At 45.7% G+C, this 16,770-nt stretch overlaps 1 protein-coding gene and 1 long non-coding RNA gene across 18 annotated transcripts in view; one reads left to right on the forward strand and one right to left on the reverse strand.

The window, feature by feature from the left end:
- The window catches only part of METTL21A (methyltransferase like 21A), a 65,752-nt gene that overhangs the window by 1,995 nt on the left and 46,987 nt on the right, over nucleotides 1-16,770 (forward strand). For 4 of the 17 annotated variants that reach the window (XR_567629.2, XM_008687423.2, XM_008687425.2 and 1 more), the window contains exons 1-4: nucleotides 262-642; nucleotides 1,092-1,271; nucleotides 1,679-1,790; nucleotides 10,320-10,636. Coding sequence is in view for 15 of the 17 variants with exons in the window: in XM_008687423.2 (XP_008685645.1) it covers nucleotides 1,125-1,271; nucleotides 1,679-1,790; nucleotides 10,320-10,636 (576 nt within the window). In the remaining 2 variants the exon portion in view is untranslated. Of the gene's footprint in view, nucleotides 1-92; nucleotides 230-252; nucleotides 643-1,091; nucleotides 1,272-1,678; nucleotides 1,791-7,628; nucleotides 8,940-10,319; nucleotides 10,948-16,770 lie in introns of those variants that run through there. The other 13 variants (XR_567631.2, XM_040641468.1, XM_008687426.2 and 10 more) reach the window with 10 other exon arrangements.
- Nucleotides 9,016-10,313, reverse strand: LOC121105212. Its single transcript, XR_005837642.1, has 2 exons — nucleotides 9,467-10,313; nucleotides 9,016-9,335 (listed from the first exon to the last, which is right to left on the reverse strand). It is a non-coding gene; the product is annotated as an uncharacterized LOC121105212 (long non-coding RNA).

The raw sequence follows: 16,770 nt of genomic DNA on the forward strand, positions 1-16,770 counted from the left end.
CCGGCGCGCGCCCAGCATACCTGCGCCCCGCGCCCTGCGGCGCACCGGGAGCACCTGCCCGGGGTAGGAGGGACCGGAAACGCGTGTCTCCCGGCGCGCGCGCCGCCCACCCCCGCTGCCTGCCCGCGCTGCCGGCTCCGGGCTCCCGGCCCTTTAAGGCGGGTGGTGGCGGCGGCCGCGCTCGGGGCGGGGAAAGCGAGGCGCGCCACGCGGGGCAGGCTCCGGAGCAGTAAGTAGAGGCGAGGCCCAACTCGGGCCTGGCCGCGTCGCCAGCCCCGCTTCCCGAGCGGCCTGGCTCGGGGAAGCGGGCGGCACTCCCGGGGTGGGGCGCGTCCCGCGCGGCTGGGGGAGCCCTCCCCGACCCCCCACTCCCACCCCTGCCGGTTCCTGGAGCTCTGGGGGCCGCCGGAAGGGAGTGCGTACCTGTCGGCCCTTTCGACAGGGCCGGGGTGCGGGTTCGGGGGACTCCGGGCAGGCCTCCCAGCCGCGGACGCCGGAGTCCGCCCCGGACCTGGGCTCTCGCTCTCCCCGCCGGCGACTCGGGGTCCACGAGTGTCTTTCGCTTCCAGTCTGGGCGAGATGGAACTGCGACCGTGTCAAAAAGCCGGATAATCAAACCGTTAACACGCAGTCCAAGTGCAGGTTCGGGTCCATGGCCGTCACTGTTGAACGTACTGAATTTAGAGGGGGTGGAAGGAAGACCAAAACAAAGCGGCGAACACTGTCCCGCCGACCGCAGCGGGTGGCAGCTGCAGTCTAGACGGGCCCGGACAGTGTAGAAAGCACTACTTTCACTGCGGCCCTGGGCTAGCAGCCCCGCTACGTTCACTCTTACTGCGGCTCCAGTTCACGCAGTGGTAACAGCAGAGTGCCTAGGGCATCCTGCAGGACTCGGGCGGTTGTGGGTTCTTCCCTTCCCAGAAGAGGAAGAGCCATGCAAAAAGGATTTAGAGGCTCCCCCGACCTCTGTCGTCTTATTTTGAACATGTAAAAAACGGCCTTCAAAAGCATTTGGGTCTACTTAAGAGAGAGTGCTTCCCCCCCCCCCCCCCCCGGGCCAGAGCGTCACGCAGTCTTCTTTTGCCCAACAGCTTTGAGGCAGCCGAGAGCCCAGTGCAGGCGAGATGGCCCTGGTGCCCTATGAGGAGACAGCGGGAGTGGGCTTGCAGAAATTCCACAAGCCTCTTGCCACCTTCTCCTTTGCGAACCACACGATCCAGATCCGGCAGGACTGGAGACAGCTGGGAGTCGCAGCGGTGGTTTGGGATGCGGTGAGTACCCCACTGGGCCTCTGAAGACAACCACCATTGATGATAAGACTGGTCTTTATTTACTTGTTTTTAATAACAGCTGTATTGAGATATAATTCATATACCAAACAGTAAGAAATTAAACTGGCTAGATTGAGCGGGACCCTGTGTTGTGTGGCCAGCGTCCTTGACCCCTTACTGTCCCCAGGAGGGATCTTGTGGGGCCTGAGGCTGCAGTGTCTGTGCCTGCTCCAGGGGGTCAATCTCCCAGCAGCAGCTGAGTTTTCTGCCTGTTCCTGAACTGGGACTGGAACCTTGCGTGGGGAGAGGGGTGTGTGAGGTCTTCCTGCTAGTGGGAAGTCTGCCCGAAACCCTTGGGTTCCTAAAACACTTGTTGACTTGAATTATCACGCTGTGTTTTGACTCAGGCCGTCGTTCTTTCCACGTATCTGGAGATGGGAGCTGTGGAGCTCCGGGGCTGCTCTGCGGTGGAGCTGGGCGCCGGCACCGGGCTGGTGGGCATCGTGGCTGCCCTGCTGGGTGAGTGCCATACGCCGGCTCACTCCTTTGTGAGTGGAACTCATTGCGACGTGTGATTGCTCTTTCCTCAACACAGACGCATATTAGTTTTCCCCTTACTGGATTTTTCTGTGCCCGGTGCTTGAGTCGACTGCTGGTGCCCTTAACTCCAGTAAGCCTGATTTCTTCCCTCTTGTTCTTGCTCTCATCCTGTTATCTTTACTTCTCATGAGAGATTACTTTGCCTTCTTCAGATTTTTAAAAATTTTTTTTCTTAAGCAAACACATTTATTTGGGCAATTAGAATTGCAATTGAAGAGACAATTAGGTTGTCTGAATTAGGTTCCTGCCCCCTTCAGTTTTATGCCACTAATATGATCTGAAGGCAACTTGCAGTTCAAAGAGAATTCTCGTATTCACGCGCATAGGTTTTTACAGTTTAGGGACCTTCCCATACTCTATTGGATTTAACCCTGTGACACAGGTAGGGAAGGTAGTCTCATTCCTGTAGTTTCCTGTAGCTTCCTTACTGAGGAAACTTCGATGGTTTTTCTCTTCTAAGAAGGGTCAGCCCTGCTATAGTTTGTACTGACATCTTATATTTAAAAATGGTATTTACAGTATGCAGTCCTGAGTTGATATCAGGGTTTGTCATTTTTTGTTTGGTATATGCACGTTAACTTAGGCCAAGAGCATTTTTTTAAGCTTTTTTTTTTCTTAAAGATTTTATTTGAGAGAGAGAGAGAGCACACACTGAACAGGGAGGAGGGACAGGGGAAGGGAGAAGCAGACTCCCTGCTGAGCAGGGAGCCGGATGTGGGGCTTGATCCCAGGACACTGAGATCAGGACCTGAGCCAAAGGCAGATGCTCAACTGACTGAGTCACCCAGGCGCCCTTAAGCTTTGTTTTTATTTTATTATTCTTTGTTGACTCCTTTCTACAGCTTCTGGCTCATGCAGTTCAAACTACCCAATGACAGGGTAGGCCAGCTTCTAAGACACAATGTATAACATTCATCACTTCAGTATTGTCACCCAGGGCTCTTGTCAAAATGCAGTGTCAGCTCCTGTAGGTCTGGGGTCAGGCCAGAGAGCCTCCGTTTCTAACAAGCTCGCAGGCGATGATAATAATGGCGACACTGTTGGTATTCAGACCACACTTCGGGGGTGGTCAGGAGCCAGAATTCCCTGTGTATAGGTACTCGAGGACCCATGAAAGCCCCTCCTTTATCATGTCCTCTTTCTGGTAACTTCTTTCTTTTCTCAGTGTTCCTTTCTCTGTTTGGATCTTGCCTTCCCAAATGTGATGGGGAGCCGGGGCAGGGTGGTGGGGACCCAGGTTTCCATCTGTCTCACACCACAGCCGCTGCAGGTACCGATGAGGCCTCTTGCTCATACACTGGCTTTTGTGCATCTTACAACATCCCCATGGGTGTTAGATATTATTTTTTACTTTATTTTGCCAGTGACACTGGGGTTCTGGGAGATTAAGCCCCTTTGTGAAGTCCTGGTCAGTGGAGACCTGAGAGTCGAACCAGGCTCGTCAGACACTGCGGCCGTTTATTATCTTTCCTCGACACTGACTTTGCTGATGGGAGAGGAGTTACCTGGAAGGGAAATGAGGTTTCTCCTGTTTCCCTGGGAGAACTGGGGCTCACGCACAGCTGCATCAGCTGGTGTAGACACGTGTTAGTTGGCAAAGTGCATGGGTTTAGAGTAATACTTGATTTTGACACCTCTTTTAACTCTTACTAGCTCTGTGACCTTGGGCAAGTTGCTTAACCTCTCAACTTCAGTTTCCCTATAAACCGGGGGTAATAATCAGTTCATGCCACGTGAGGATCCAGTGAGAACAGGCACAGGAAGCGGTTAGCTCATTAACTGGCACAAAGCAACTGCTCAAATAATTGTTGATTGCACTCTGAGTATTTCTGCTTGTGATCTAGAGATCTGGGTCTGTGGGGTGGGGAGAACTGGGATGAGCTTCTTCAAAGACTAGCGCAGAGGGAGGGGCCGGTTAGCTGTTGCCTCACAGGATGGATGCTCTGGGAGTGGCTGGAACCGAGCGCAGACCTTGCTCTTGTGATACGGGATGCGTGCTACTGGCCCAGCCTCATTGTCACCTCTTTGAATTGTTTCCTGCCCCACAGCAGAATTCATTGCTGCCTGATTTCTTCTCCCCCAGCGTTTGGTCTGCTCACCACCTGTGTCCCCACTTTGTCACATTTTGTAACAGGCGGTTGTTTCTTGTGTCTGTTTGTCCTCCTGAGACATGCGACTGCACCTCACTCTCTGTGTCCTTGGCCCCGGACGCACTCGCCACACAGTAGATACTCAAATAGTCCTGGGATAAGCGTTGGACAAACTAGAAGATCATGAAAAGTAATGTTTCTTTTATAAAAGTGATGTCACTCTATTTAAAAAATAGCCCTAGAAATAGAGTAAAGAAGGGGGACGACAAACCCATCGAGTGTTCTAACTGTTCATGACAGCAACATACACACTGTTGCCATTTTGGTGTGTTTCCTTCCATTCTTTTCCCTCCACCTGCATTTTTCCCCCCAAGATTTCATTTATTTATTTGAGAGAGAGAGCACAAGCAGGGAGGAGAGGGAGAAGCAGACTCCCCGCTGAACAGGGAGCTGGATGAGGTGCTCCATCCCAGGACCCCGGGATCATGACCCCGGGGTCATGCAGATGCTTCGCCGACTGAGCCACCCAGGTGCCCCGCCTCCCCCTGTATTTTTAATCATAGTTGTAATTTGTTGTTATAGAGGCGTGTGTATGTTTGCACGCATATGTATATGTACGTACACACACGTATGTCTCATTTAACGTTACGTCGTGTGCACCTCTCTGTGCTGCTGTGTGATCTGCATACCTGTTATTTGTTGTGGCTGCAAAGTATTAGGCGTTAGTTTTGAGGTTGAAACCTGAGGGTAAAGGAAAAGTTAGTGTCTTTAGAGAGGAGGCAGTGAGAACTAGAATAGGTAGTGATTATGAAATGTCAGAGGTTGATCGTTCTCCTTTTTAAAGTATTTTGATTTTTCATAACCTCAGTCATTTATTCTTGAATTCAGGGAACACCCACCATATGCCCGGCCTGGTTTTAGGTGCTTGGATACCGGCCTTCTCAGGAAGCTTCCATTCTAACTCTGAGGGGGAGGGAGGAAAAGACAGATTACATTAAAAAGCCAATAAAACCCTGGTGAATTCTCTGCAGAAATTTAGTAACGAGTGATGAGATTTTCCTGTTAAAAGAAAAAAAACACCTGTTAATTACAGGGCGGTTCCCACGCCCCGGGACTAGTGCCCCTGTGTGGTGGGTGGGTCCATTTGGAGCTCTCTTCAGTGGTGAAATGAAGGCTTGATAGAGGTTAGGTAACTTTCCCAAGGTCACAAAGCTCACGGATTGTGAAGTTAGAATTGGAGTCCAGTTCTTACTTTCAAACCCTGGTTCTTAGTTTGAGAATGTCTTTGTACTATGCGGAAACTATTCTTAGAAAAAAGTATCCCATTTTAAAGATAGGTTTCTGTAAGTTGGGGTGGGGTCAGGGAATCTGGATTTTAAAAGCTTCTGAGGTGATTTCATACCATCTTAGTCTGGGAAACAGTCTTAAAATATACTGCTCAGGAAAAGTTGTGTTTTTTGTTTAAAGTTTTTATTTATTTGAGAGAGAGAGAGGGAGAGAGAAAGCGCACAAGCTGGGGAAAGGCAGAGGGAGAGAGAGAAGCAGGCTCCCTACTGAGCAGGGAGTCCAGCAGGGCTTGATGCAGGGTTCTATCCCAGGGATCAGGACCTGAGCCGAAGGCAGACGCTTAACCACTGAGGCACTCAGGTGCCCCAAGAGTTGTCTTTTAGTTTTCTGTACTTCCGGTCTAAGTCTCCACTGAGCTTTCCACTTGTATATTTCACTGAAGGCTGCGTGTCTCTACCTGGCTGTTTCTCAGCACCTCAAACAGTGCATGTGTTTACACTTGAACTCTTCTTCCCTTTGCAAACACATCCTTTTCTTTTGTTCCAAGTTAGCCAGCTGCTTGACCCCCTCCCCCAGCCCCACCTCCCTCCCCGAGCCCTGTGGATCTATCTTTTAGCTATTTCTTGGTTGCAGGTCTCCCTTTGCATGCCCCCTGGCCTGGCTGGAGCTCTCCTCTGAGCTGGTATGCCCATCCCCCCTGCCTGACCTCCTTGCCTCTGCTTCGTCTGCTCAGATCCACGTCCCAGTAGGCCAGAGTGGCCCATCCTCCATGCAGAAGTGCTGGGGTGGTAGAACTTAAACACCCCTGTGCCTCGGGGTGCCTGGCTGGCTCAGTTGGTGGAGCATGCGACTCTTGATCTCAGAATCGTGAGTTCAAGCCCCACAGTGGGTGTGGAGCCTAGTAAAAAAAAAAAAAAAAAAAAGCCCTGTGCCTCCCCGCAGCCTAAGACTTATGGGGCTCTACCCCGTTTTGCCTGACCCCTCCAGCTCCTGTTTCAGAGCGGCCACTCTCTTTGCGGTTCCAGGGACACACCTTTGGCTTCTGGCCTGTCCCTTCTGCCTTTTCTTCACCCCTTTCCCCTGGTTAATGCCACATCTTCCCACTATAAGCTCAGATTTCCCTTCCTTCTGAATTCTTTCTTTGACCTCTGCCCCTCTTGAAGAGGGTCTCCTTTGTGACCACGTCATTTCTGGCCCCCCAGGTCTCCATATTTTACTGCCACGTTGCCTCACAGTTGTGTCTGTGTGTCCCTCTCCCTCCTGAGCCAGAGCTCCTAGCAGTCAAGGATCGTTATGCTCACGTCTGGGTCTCTAGTGCGTAGCCTGTGCTCCCGTGTTCCGATAAAGGAAGGTGTTGCTTACGAAAGTCCCAGCTGAAGTGGTGGCAGGGGTTCACGTGTTCTTTCTGCATTAGCCGGCGAGTGGCCGCGGGACGTGGGGTCGTGTTGGGCCGGCTCCCACGAGTCCGTCGTGAGCCTCCCGGGAGGTCACTTCTTCACCCTCGTCCCGTCCCTGGGCACTCTGCCCGACCTGGTGGCTCCTCACTAGGCTGAGGCAGGCCCGTGTGGCCCGTGCAGCCGCGGGGTCTCACTTCCCCGGGGTGGCTCGGGAACCTCGGACGCAGGGGATGCCACGGAGCAGCCCCGTTCTGCTTCCTCTCTTCCTCTGCTGACCTCCTCTGTGCCCCGTCCACACTCCCCGCTGGTGACGTTTCCTCTTCTCACTGAGGACATTGCCGCGGGCAGAAGAGAACTTCTGTGGCCTCCCACGCTGCCTCTAACCGTCCCGGGCGTGGGCCCACCGGCTCTGCCCTTGCCCTCCGTGCCACGCTCTCACGCCCGGTGTCTGCCCTGCACCGGCCCAACCCCTCTCCCCTCTTCCCTCTCCTGCACGCTCACTTCTTCCCTCCTTCCACCTGACCATTCCCATCAGCCTACAAACTTGCTGTCTCTCATTTAAAGAAAAACAAAAAAAACAAAAAATTTTAACTGGCTGATAATATGTCATGGAGTTGTATTTTCTGTAGCCTGAAATGGTAAGATGACCCCGGTATATCTCGTTATACCAGATAGCAAGGAAGCTAACAAGGATGACATGGGGTTGTGTCAAAGTCCGCTGGCAAAAGATAGGACAATTTGAACATCAGTATCGATAATGGCACTGGATTTAAATATACCAAATAATGTTTAATCCATGAGTTCATGATACAACACCAATAAAATAAACCCAATTAGTCATCTTTCGAGGATGCTTAGAAATCAGATCTTTGGAATCTGGTGTATAAAAGGGGAGGGAGGAGCATAGTTCATCCTGCCTTTCCTATTCAGTTTCTGTACAAAATGAGTGACCAAATAGTAATTGAAAAAACTTCCCTTTATAGAAATTTCTCAACAAACAAATGCAAAAGGAATCTAGTGAATTAAAGATCTGGACATTGAGTATTTGCGCCTGCTCACATCACAAAAATGGAGCCTACCAGGTACTCTCGATGAAGAACACACCACCACCTCTGAAATAGTCTTGCTCAAAAAATTAAACTCAAATTTACAGGAGACACAGAGGAGCCAGGAACATGCTAAACTATACAAATGGTACAATCAGCAAAGTCCAGATTGTGGGAAACTACAGGACAAATGATCTGTATCTTCCCCAAATTGCAAGGGAAAGAAAGATTCAAAGGAAACTGATGGGTCCAAAGAAATCTAAGACCTCTTCCATGCCCCTGCCCCTCCACGAACACCCAGAAGGAAACCGCAGGCAGAGCTGCCCTGTTCGGGGATGACAGCCGGTGATGAAACTTGAGTGGCTGGTGAAGACTGTCTCCTCCGGAGAGTCAGGAGAGGCTGCTCCTGGGCACGTGTATTTGGGAGCTGGCCTGGGGTGGGGGCCTGGGGTCGTTACAGCAAGGGGCAATCCACCCGCCTCCACTGGGTCATTGATGTGACCTCTTCACAGGACTCCTTGCTTCTGGCCTTGACCTACTGCTGGCAATTCTGTTAAAGCCTGAAATCATCGGCACTTCTGCTCAGTGCTCTCTCCACTGGCTTCCCATCTCAGAAAAAGCCGAAGCCTTTCTGAGACGTGACCTGTGCGGCCTGCAGAGGCCTGTGCCTCCCTCCTGTTACTTCTTCGACCTCATCTACTGCTTCATTCCTCCTTCACTCATTCCAACCACGGGAGCCTCCTCGCCTGCCCCCTGTAGGCCTCGGCACTTGCTTTTCTGCCTGCCCTGAAGACTGTTCCCCCTGTGATGCACTCAGTCATTCCTCCAGACCTTCACCTGAGTCACCTTCTCCCTGGAGCCTTCCCTTTTTGTTCAGTCTGACATGTCAGCCCCAACTCCCTTACTTCCGGACATTTCACATCTCTCTTTCCTGCTTTATTTTCCCCCTAATGTCTGTCTCCAAATAACGTACCTGCTAAAAAACCCCTCTTACTGTCTGGCTCCTCACTTGAATGGAAGTTCTGTGAGGGCAGGGGTTCTCATCTTGGCTGATGGTAGCTACTTGGCTATTTGTACAATTGACAGATGTTACCGGGGAGTGAGCAACTTACATCAAGATCCTGCCAGAACTCCTGGAACCCCTAGCCAGTTAGCAGTAGCCTCAGAAACGCCCTGAGACAGGCATTATAAGGGTCTGCACATAAGAAGTACTAAAATGAACACCGAGGTGATATGCAAAAGGCTAGATCACTCCAGGATGGCCCGCAAATGCAGATTGTTAAGAAAGCCAGAGATAAAGTTCTGAGTCAAACCAGGAAAAGGATGTCTGTGATTTTTTTATTATCAGGAGAGATGAGAAGTATCTCTGAATTGCGCTCATCAGGCAGCATGCTGTCTAGCTCTGAATGGTCAAAGGGTAGGATCACGCTCGTAAAATCTAACAGCGTGAGCGTTTTCTTCCTTATCACGCTTAGGACTGTAAATGTCAGATTGAATTACATACTGTCCTAACATTACAGGTCAAGCTAAGAAACATCAGTCTGAGCTGCCACTGAAATGGTGCTTGCTGTAGCTGGGCTGGAGTCGAGTGGGGGATTACCCATGAAGATCACAAACTAAGGAGGGTTGCAATGAGAGCTCATCCTATGAAAGAATGAATGACAATGTTAAATTTCAGAATTTACAAGGCCCACACTAAACAGGATTACACATATTATATTGTTACTGCAATACAGATGAGGTCTTTCAGGACCAACCTTATGCGGTTGCTTTACCTTAAGGATGAGTAAAGTACCAGTTCAGTCTTCTCTCAGCCGTACTGGTTCATGGTAAACAACTCACAAGAAACATTAACAGAATATTGCCTCGTTAATTATATACACCGCATGTAGAAATTAGCATTTAGAAAACATGATCTCACATTTTAACCTACAGTACTTTGATACAACCTAATAATTTCTAAATTTACCACTTTCCAAAAATTATATATAGATATGTACATGCATATATAATTTGTGTATGTATAATTATATGCATATACATATATATAATTTATATATACATAAATACATAAAATACGTAATGCTGCTTCCCAACAGCGATGTGGACTGGGATTTGGTAATAGCCAATTAATCTCTCCCTTGATTCCTTTTAAAGCTTAGGCTCCAGAAAGCTTAGCCTTTCCCTGTTTTTGGTATCTTGTCATCTTCATAACATTAGCTCCTAGATTTTTCTTCTATGGATTCCATTTTACCCTCGGGTCTACTGACTTGAAGATCATGACCTAATGCATGAAGTATAGGGGTAGACACCTGTGGAGGGGGGCCAGCTCTGCCTGCAGAATTCAGAAGCTTCAGCTTCTTGTCATTTGGGGACTCCGCGTTGTACAGGCACAGCTTAGCAAACAGGTGTGTCAGAGAGGCAAATCAGAGGGTCCCGTTTGCCAGGAGGCCGTGCAGAAGCAGCTGCTGGTCATCGTGCTGCTCTTCTGCAGCCATCCGTGAAGGGCATGATTGGCTGGCTGTCAGGTGGAATATTAGAGACACTCACCCCGCTGTTTAACTTGACCCCCCCCCACCTATTAGTCATATGATGTGCACATGACTGTCTCTCTGTCCCACATTCTAGGTGCTCATGTGACTATCACGGATCGAAAAGTAGCATTAGAATTTCTTAAATCAAACGTTCAAGCCAACTTACCTCCCCATATCCAATCCAAGGCTGTGGTTAAGGAGCTGACTTGGGGACAAAATCTGGGGAGTTATTCACCTGGAGAATTTGACCTGATACTTGGAGCTGATATCATATATTTAGAGGAAACATTCGCAGATCTTCTTCAAACTTTGGAATATCTCAGTAGCAACCGCTCCGTGATTCTTTTAGCTTGCCGAATTCGCTATGAACGGGACAACAACTTCTTAGCGATGCTGGAGAGGCCATTTACTGTGAGTAAGGTTCACTATGATCCTGCAAAAGATGTACATATTTACAAAGCACAGAAGAGAAACCAGAGGGAGGACTTATAGTTAACTTTAATTTATAAGACTGTTGTTATTGAGTGTGTCAGTGAAGGTCTTAGACTGGGAATTGAACCACATTTAATGAAATGGCTTCCTGAACAAAAAGTCTAACCAGAGGTTCTCGAGGGACAAAGCGTGTGTTTAAAACAAAGCAGCACTTTGTCCCATTGCTGTGACTTTTCAGTCCTATTTTGACTCTGAAAGATTCAACTACCATTAAAGGAATGCATGAGATACCTGTGTCCCATACTGCTCCCTCTTGATTCACAATTTTCCCTGATGTTATAACGAAGGGCTGGTATAAGGGTGTCGTCAGAGCAGCGAGCTTGTTTTGGTGAGGCTAACCCACGCAAATTATTTCACATACATTCTGAGATATATGTTTAGCCCAGTTTTCTAATTTTCTGCATATAAAGCAAAGAGACTTGATGTATATCCCCTGAGCTGTGAATGCTCTTGAGATCTTTTTTTATCTGCCCCATTTAGGTCTTAAATAGTTTTGGTTATTTGAGAGTAGGATATGAGTTCTTGGAGGTCTCATTTCATGCTTTTTGGCTTAATTTCTGATTTAGGTATATAAACAAAGGATTGAGTAAAAATAAAATTTTGGCTGCTTTTTGAAAACCCCTAAAATCTGGGCCTTCCATGTGCTGTGCACGAGCTGTCTTCTTCAAAAGCTGTAGGTTTTCCCTTAGCCTCCCCTTTCTCCTTGTTTTTGTATTTCTTGCCTAGGCTTTCCCCTCCGCTTTGTAGCTTTGTAATGCATAGGGTGACAATGAAAACGGTTTTAAATCTCACCCCTTCACGGGAGGTTAGCTCCCCAGAAGCTCCTTCCATACTGTACTTTTAAGTGCTTACTCCCATGTCTGGATTCCCCAGAAGACGACAGGGAGCCTCTGGAGGGCCAGGACTGCCAGCGGCTCAGAGCCGAATATTGGTTGAATGAAAAAGATACATTCCCTTTAGAGGGGACTGGTCTTTGGGTTAAATGACTGCTTCATTGTTTTATGATTATCTTTGACAGACTTTATGAATGAAGTCACACACATTTTCTTTAAATAATGTACAAGCTTAACAGCTTCAACAAATTTAGACAACAAGAATATTATAATCTCAGTATGGGATTTGGTACTAGAGATAGATTTCCTTTGTAAAACATTAGAAACAAGACCTCCTTCCTCTTAACCTTTCAATGACAGTCTTGGATGTGAAAATACCCAATACATTATTTTCTACATATATTTTAGAGGTTTTACTTTAATAAAGATGAATTACGAATTAAAAGTTCCGAGCATTCTGTGATGTACTGGTTCAACACAGTTCTGATAATTGCAAGTGAAATAGAAATACCCACAGCTTAGCAAATCCATAAAATGCCAGTAGTGGGCCGTGAACATGGAAGGTCTTTGAAGACAAGTGGAGGAGGGGCTGTGCAATATCATCAACGCTGTAATGAGAGGCCAGTCCCGTGCAGGTATGTTGTTACAAGTATTTGAATTGGAGTTCAGCTCCTTTACTTAAATATCCCTGACTTTGGAGAGCAGATATTAAAACAGTTGTGGGCGTGGATGGAAACAGGTGGGATGGGGTGGGGGTGGGGAGCTTCACCATGTCTAGATGCTCCACCAGGTGAAGTTAAGCATTCATTGATGGTTTTACGTGTTCATAAAACAGTAAGAATCAGAAAGGGTTGAAGGTAATTTTTTTGTCTTAGTAGAAGAAAATACAAGGCAAGAAAAATTCAAGAATTTGGTTGTTTCAATGAAAAATCAAGTGATTTGTTTTTTTGGCTTTGGGTTTCAAATGTTGCAGGCTAAGTTCCCTGGGGAAATAGAGATGGAGGTTAGGGTGCAAAGTTTAAATGGGAATGCTTTCTTTCAGATCAACATCTCTGAGGGAGTAAAAGTAACAAGACTGGGAAGGAGGGAGAAGTTGGGCTTGGATGCAGTCAGGAAAGTCCTCTGAGAACTGAGAGCTGGGATGGCCCTGCAACTGGGCCATTTTAAGGCAAGGGGGTGGGACTTTACATCCCAGTGGAGGAGATTAGTCATGTGACCTGAGGGGCATTACCTTAGGGTGAAGAAAATACCTGGAGAGGATCTCGGCTGAGGGCCATAAGCCAACATTCCTAGAAGCTGGGGAAGTGACTGCTTCCTGGGGCAGCAGGGGAATATGTCTGTATAGTATGCCAGTGTCCACTATAAATGTCAGCAAAGTTGTGACATTTTTCTCTTATGTTAAGGGATTAATCCCATAAATGTGCATTCTAAGTGTGCTTATTTTATCAAGGGTAGAAACCTAGTCTAAACCTACTGTGCACTAAGCCTGGATTCTCACGTTGCTCAGTTTCTTAGAATTCTTAGTTATCCAGGGGTATCAGTGACATTTCCCACAACTAAAACCAAATACTAGTGCCAGGATGCTATGTAAAATAGATGTATGCTGACATCAGGTTCTTAGAACTACCACTATATAAAGTACACTGTCATCTTCTAAGTGGATTACTTCTTAAGGGTGTCTTGCTTTTAGTTCCTGATAGATCTTTCCGAAGCCCTAGAACTCTATTTGGTTAGTTTCTAGTGGAACATTTATTCTTTCATACAAAAAGATCAGAATTCTAATCAAAAGTTTATCTAAATTAACTGAACACTAAATTGAAAACTCAAGGTAGAATAACGACATTGTCTGGAATGTTTTATCTTACCAAATACAATTTATGCTCCTAGAACACAAGGCCTATACCTCTTTCAAGTGTTAGCATGGTGCCCTCTTCATAAAGGGCAATTGTTTTCAAAAGGGTAAATAAATGTTTACTCATAAAAAATAGATTAAAAAAAAAAAACACCCAACAGATGCCTTTACAGATGAGTTTTTTTGCCTAATTTCTGTGCTTTATTTTCCCTTGCCCAAGGTAGGGATAAATAATCAGGGAGATCAAAAAATAAAGCATACTCTCAACAAAATTATCATCAATTTATAATAAAAGATCCGCTTCTAATATCAAATCCATTTACTCTCTATGCTTTTAGTTTATGGTGGTTGATAGAAGCATTTACCAATTTTTAAATCAAGAAAACAATAAAATCTTAAAGTAATTTTAAAAAATCACTTTTTAATGTATTGGTAAGAGGCCCTAGACATAGGGCCTGACATCATAGTTGGTGAGAGAGTCCTGTGACTTCAGTGTCAGAGACCTGGTCACAGTTCGGCGGCTGCCCCAGAACCTCTACCTGGGCAGAGGTAGCATTTTCAAGGTCTTTACAAGACTGAGGCAAGACACTGCTGTGAGCATGGACAGCCTTGTTCTAGGAAACAAGAGACTTCATTTCTCTTAACACTGACAGGAACTGCATGAAATCAGGGCAGACCTCAGTTCTTTTGTCACTTTAAAAACCGAGGAATCGTTAGCTCAGAAGTTTCTTTCCACTCTTAAGTCATGTTATGCTTTTCTTTCTACAACCAGCAAAGTGTTAAAATTTAACACTAGAAAAGCTGGCATGCTGAGAAAGATTCCTAGCTGAGAACAACTGCTTCTGAGGAAGATTAGAAGGGAAAACCCTGTGAAAGGTGTGAAAAGGAAGGCCTACCTACTACAAAGCCTTGTGTTAAGGCTGGTTCTGCTACTTCTAACTCCTAAAAAAAAAAAAAAAAATTACATAGACTATAAAGTTTGACATAAAAAATACTAACCGACATATTTTATTAATTTAGCAGATTCTGAATGCTTAGGAAGCATCCTCCAAATATGAATAAAACCATACTTAATATCGATTTCTACTTCTTGGTATCTATCCTAAAGATAAACTAGCTTGTATTTATACTAACTTGTGTGCATCTGTAACAGTCAAAAGTCATAAGCTCAATGTCCACAAAAGAGGGTGCTTACTAAATAAACTATGAGAGATCTACACAAGGGGCTCCTGCACACTAGTTAGCAAGACAGAGGCAGATGTACGTACACTGAAATAGAACCGTCAAGACACATTCAGTGAAAAATACCATTTATGTAAAAACAGGAGAGGAGAGAATAGACATTGCATTTGCATGTACATGCACAGATTGTCACTAGAAGGATACACAAGAAACTGCTTTGTACTGCTTCCCCATTTGTAGTTTTTCCCAAATGTACATATTAAGGAAGTGAAGTGAAAAAACGACATTATCAAGAAAGTGAAAAGAGAATGGGAGAAATAATTGCAAATCATATTACCTGATAAGGATCCAGTATCCAAAAATATATAAGGAACTCTTAAAACTCAACAACAAAACACCATTAAAAAATGAGCAAAGGACTTGAACATTTCTCCAAGTAAGATATACAAATAACAGACACATGAAACTGTTCTCAACATCATTAATCATTAAAGAGTTGCAGATCAAAACCACAATGAGATACCTCTTCACACCCATAAGGATGGGCATAATTTAAACAAAAATAACAAACGTTGGCCAGGGCATGGAGAAATTGGAACCCTCATACATCACTGCGAGCAGTGTAAAGTGGGGCAGCTCAGGAAAAATTTGGCAGTTCCTCAGAAAGTAAACATAGAGTTACCATATGGCCCAGCAATTCCACTCCTAGGTATCTATCCAGCAGAACTGAAAACAGGGACTCAAGTACTTGCACATGAATGTTCATAGCAGCACTATGCCCAATAGCCAAAAATGGAAATATCCAAATGTTCATCAATGGATGACGGGATAAGCTGTGGCACATATAATGGATTATTATTCAGCCACAAAAAGGAACGAAGTACTGGTAAATGGTAGTGTGGAGGAAACCCATACACATGCTAAGTGAAAGAAGCCAGACACAAAAAGGTCACATAGGGTTCTATTTACATGAAATACTCAGAATAGGTAACTATAGAAACAGAAAGCAGATTCGTGGCTGCCAGGGGCTGGAGGGAGGGGAAAATGGAGAATAACTCTTTAATAGGTACAGGCTTTTATTCTGGAGTGATGAGGTTTTGGGACTGGATACACAGGTGGTGGTAGCTAGCACAGTGTGAAGGGACTAAATGCCACTGAAGTTTTCACATAAAAATGGTCAATTTTGCTATGTGAATTGCACCTCAATTAAAAACAAAATTAGCATTCAAGCACCTGAAATACCTTTCCCCTTGACTTGTCAGGCCCTCATGAGAATTCTAAGCTCCAAATTTGGTCAGTGTGCATTAAGAAAGATGTGGAGAAATTAAAATGCACAATGGAAGGATAACGCTGATTAAGGCAATACTTTCTGGGTTTTTGCCTTAAGCAGTTTAGTGGAATAGTGGCATCATTTATAAGATGGAAAAAACCAGCTGAAGGATGAACAGATTTAGAGGAGAAATTAGAAGTTCTGTTTTGGACCTCTGTTTTGCAATCTGAGTAGAGATGACAAATAGGAGTTTGTAGCACAGAGCTAAAATTGTATAAATGTTTTAGAATGGCTTCTTTGGCTGTGTCTTAGACAGCTTCTTGAGGGCAGGGACTTCTTAGGGCCCAGAATCGTGTCAAGTATTTGTGAAATAAGCAAGTGACAACAAAGCTATGGATAAAGAGAAGATAGGTACTCTATGCTTTTATTGGAGGCTTAAGCACCTGAACAATATGGGCTACAGGGAGGGTGACCATAGGTCCTGATTTGCTCAGCACAGTCCCGCTTTACCCCTTTTATCCCTCTTAATTAGTATCACCCTTTTACTCTCAAAAATGTCTTTTTGCAGAATAACTTACATGGTCATGCTCTGTAGAAAAAGAATAAAATTCATGTAATTCCTTCAATACAATAGCAGGTGTAGTAACAAGCTTCATAAACACATCATGGTAATTTTTTAAAAAGTACTTTAGAATAAATGCAACTGCTTATTTTCAGAAACTGAATCAATAGGTGAAAATCTTTTATTATGCTTTAAGCAAAGAGCAGATTAACCACACCCCTCCAATTTCCTTCCATTTTATATGATCACAGAACTTTAGAATTACAAGGGGACCTGAAAAGTTATCTGTTCTTATTGTTCTTCCAATGCAAACATGCATTTTATGACACTAGAGACAGCTGGTCATATGTCTCC

The sequence above is a fragment of the Ursus maritimus genome, unplaced genomic scaffold, assembly GCF_017311325.1.
Source record: "Ursus maritimus isolate PB19 unplaced genomic scaffold, ASM1731132v1 scaffold_1, whole genome shotgun sequence".
In the NCBI taxonomy this organism is placed as follows: Eukaryota; Metazoa; Chordata; class Mammalia; order Carnivora; family Ursidae; genus Ursus; species Ursus maritimus.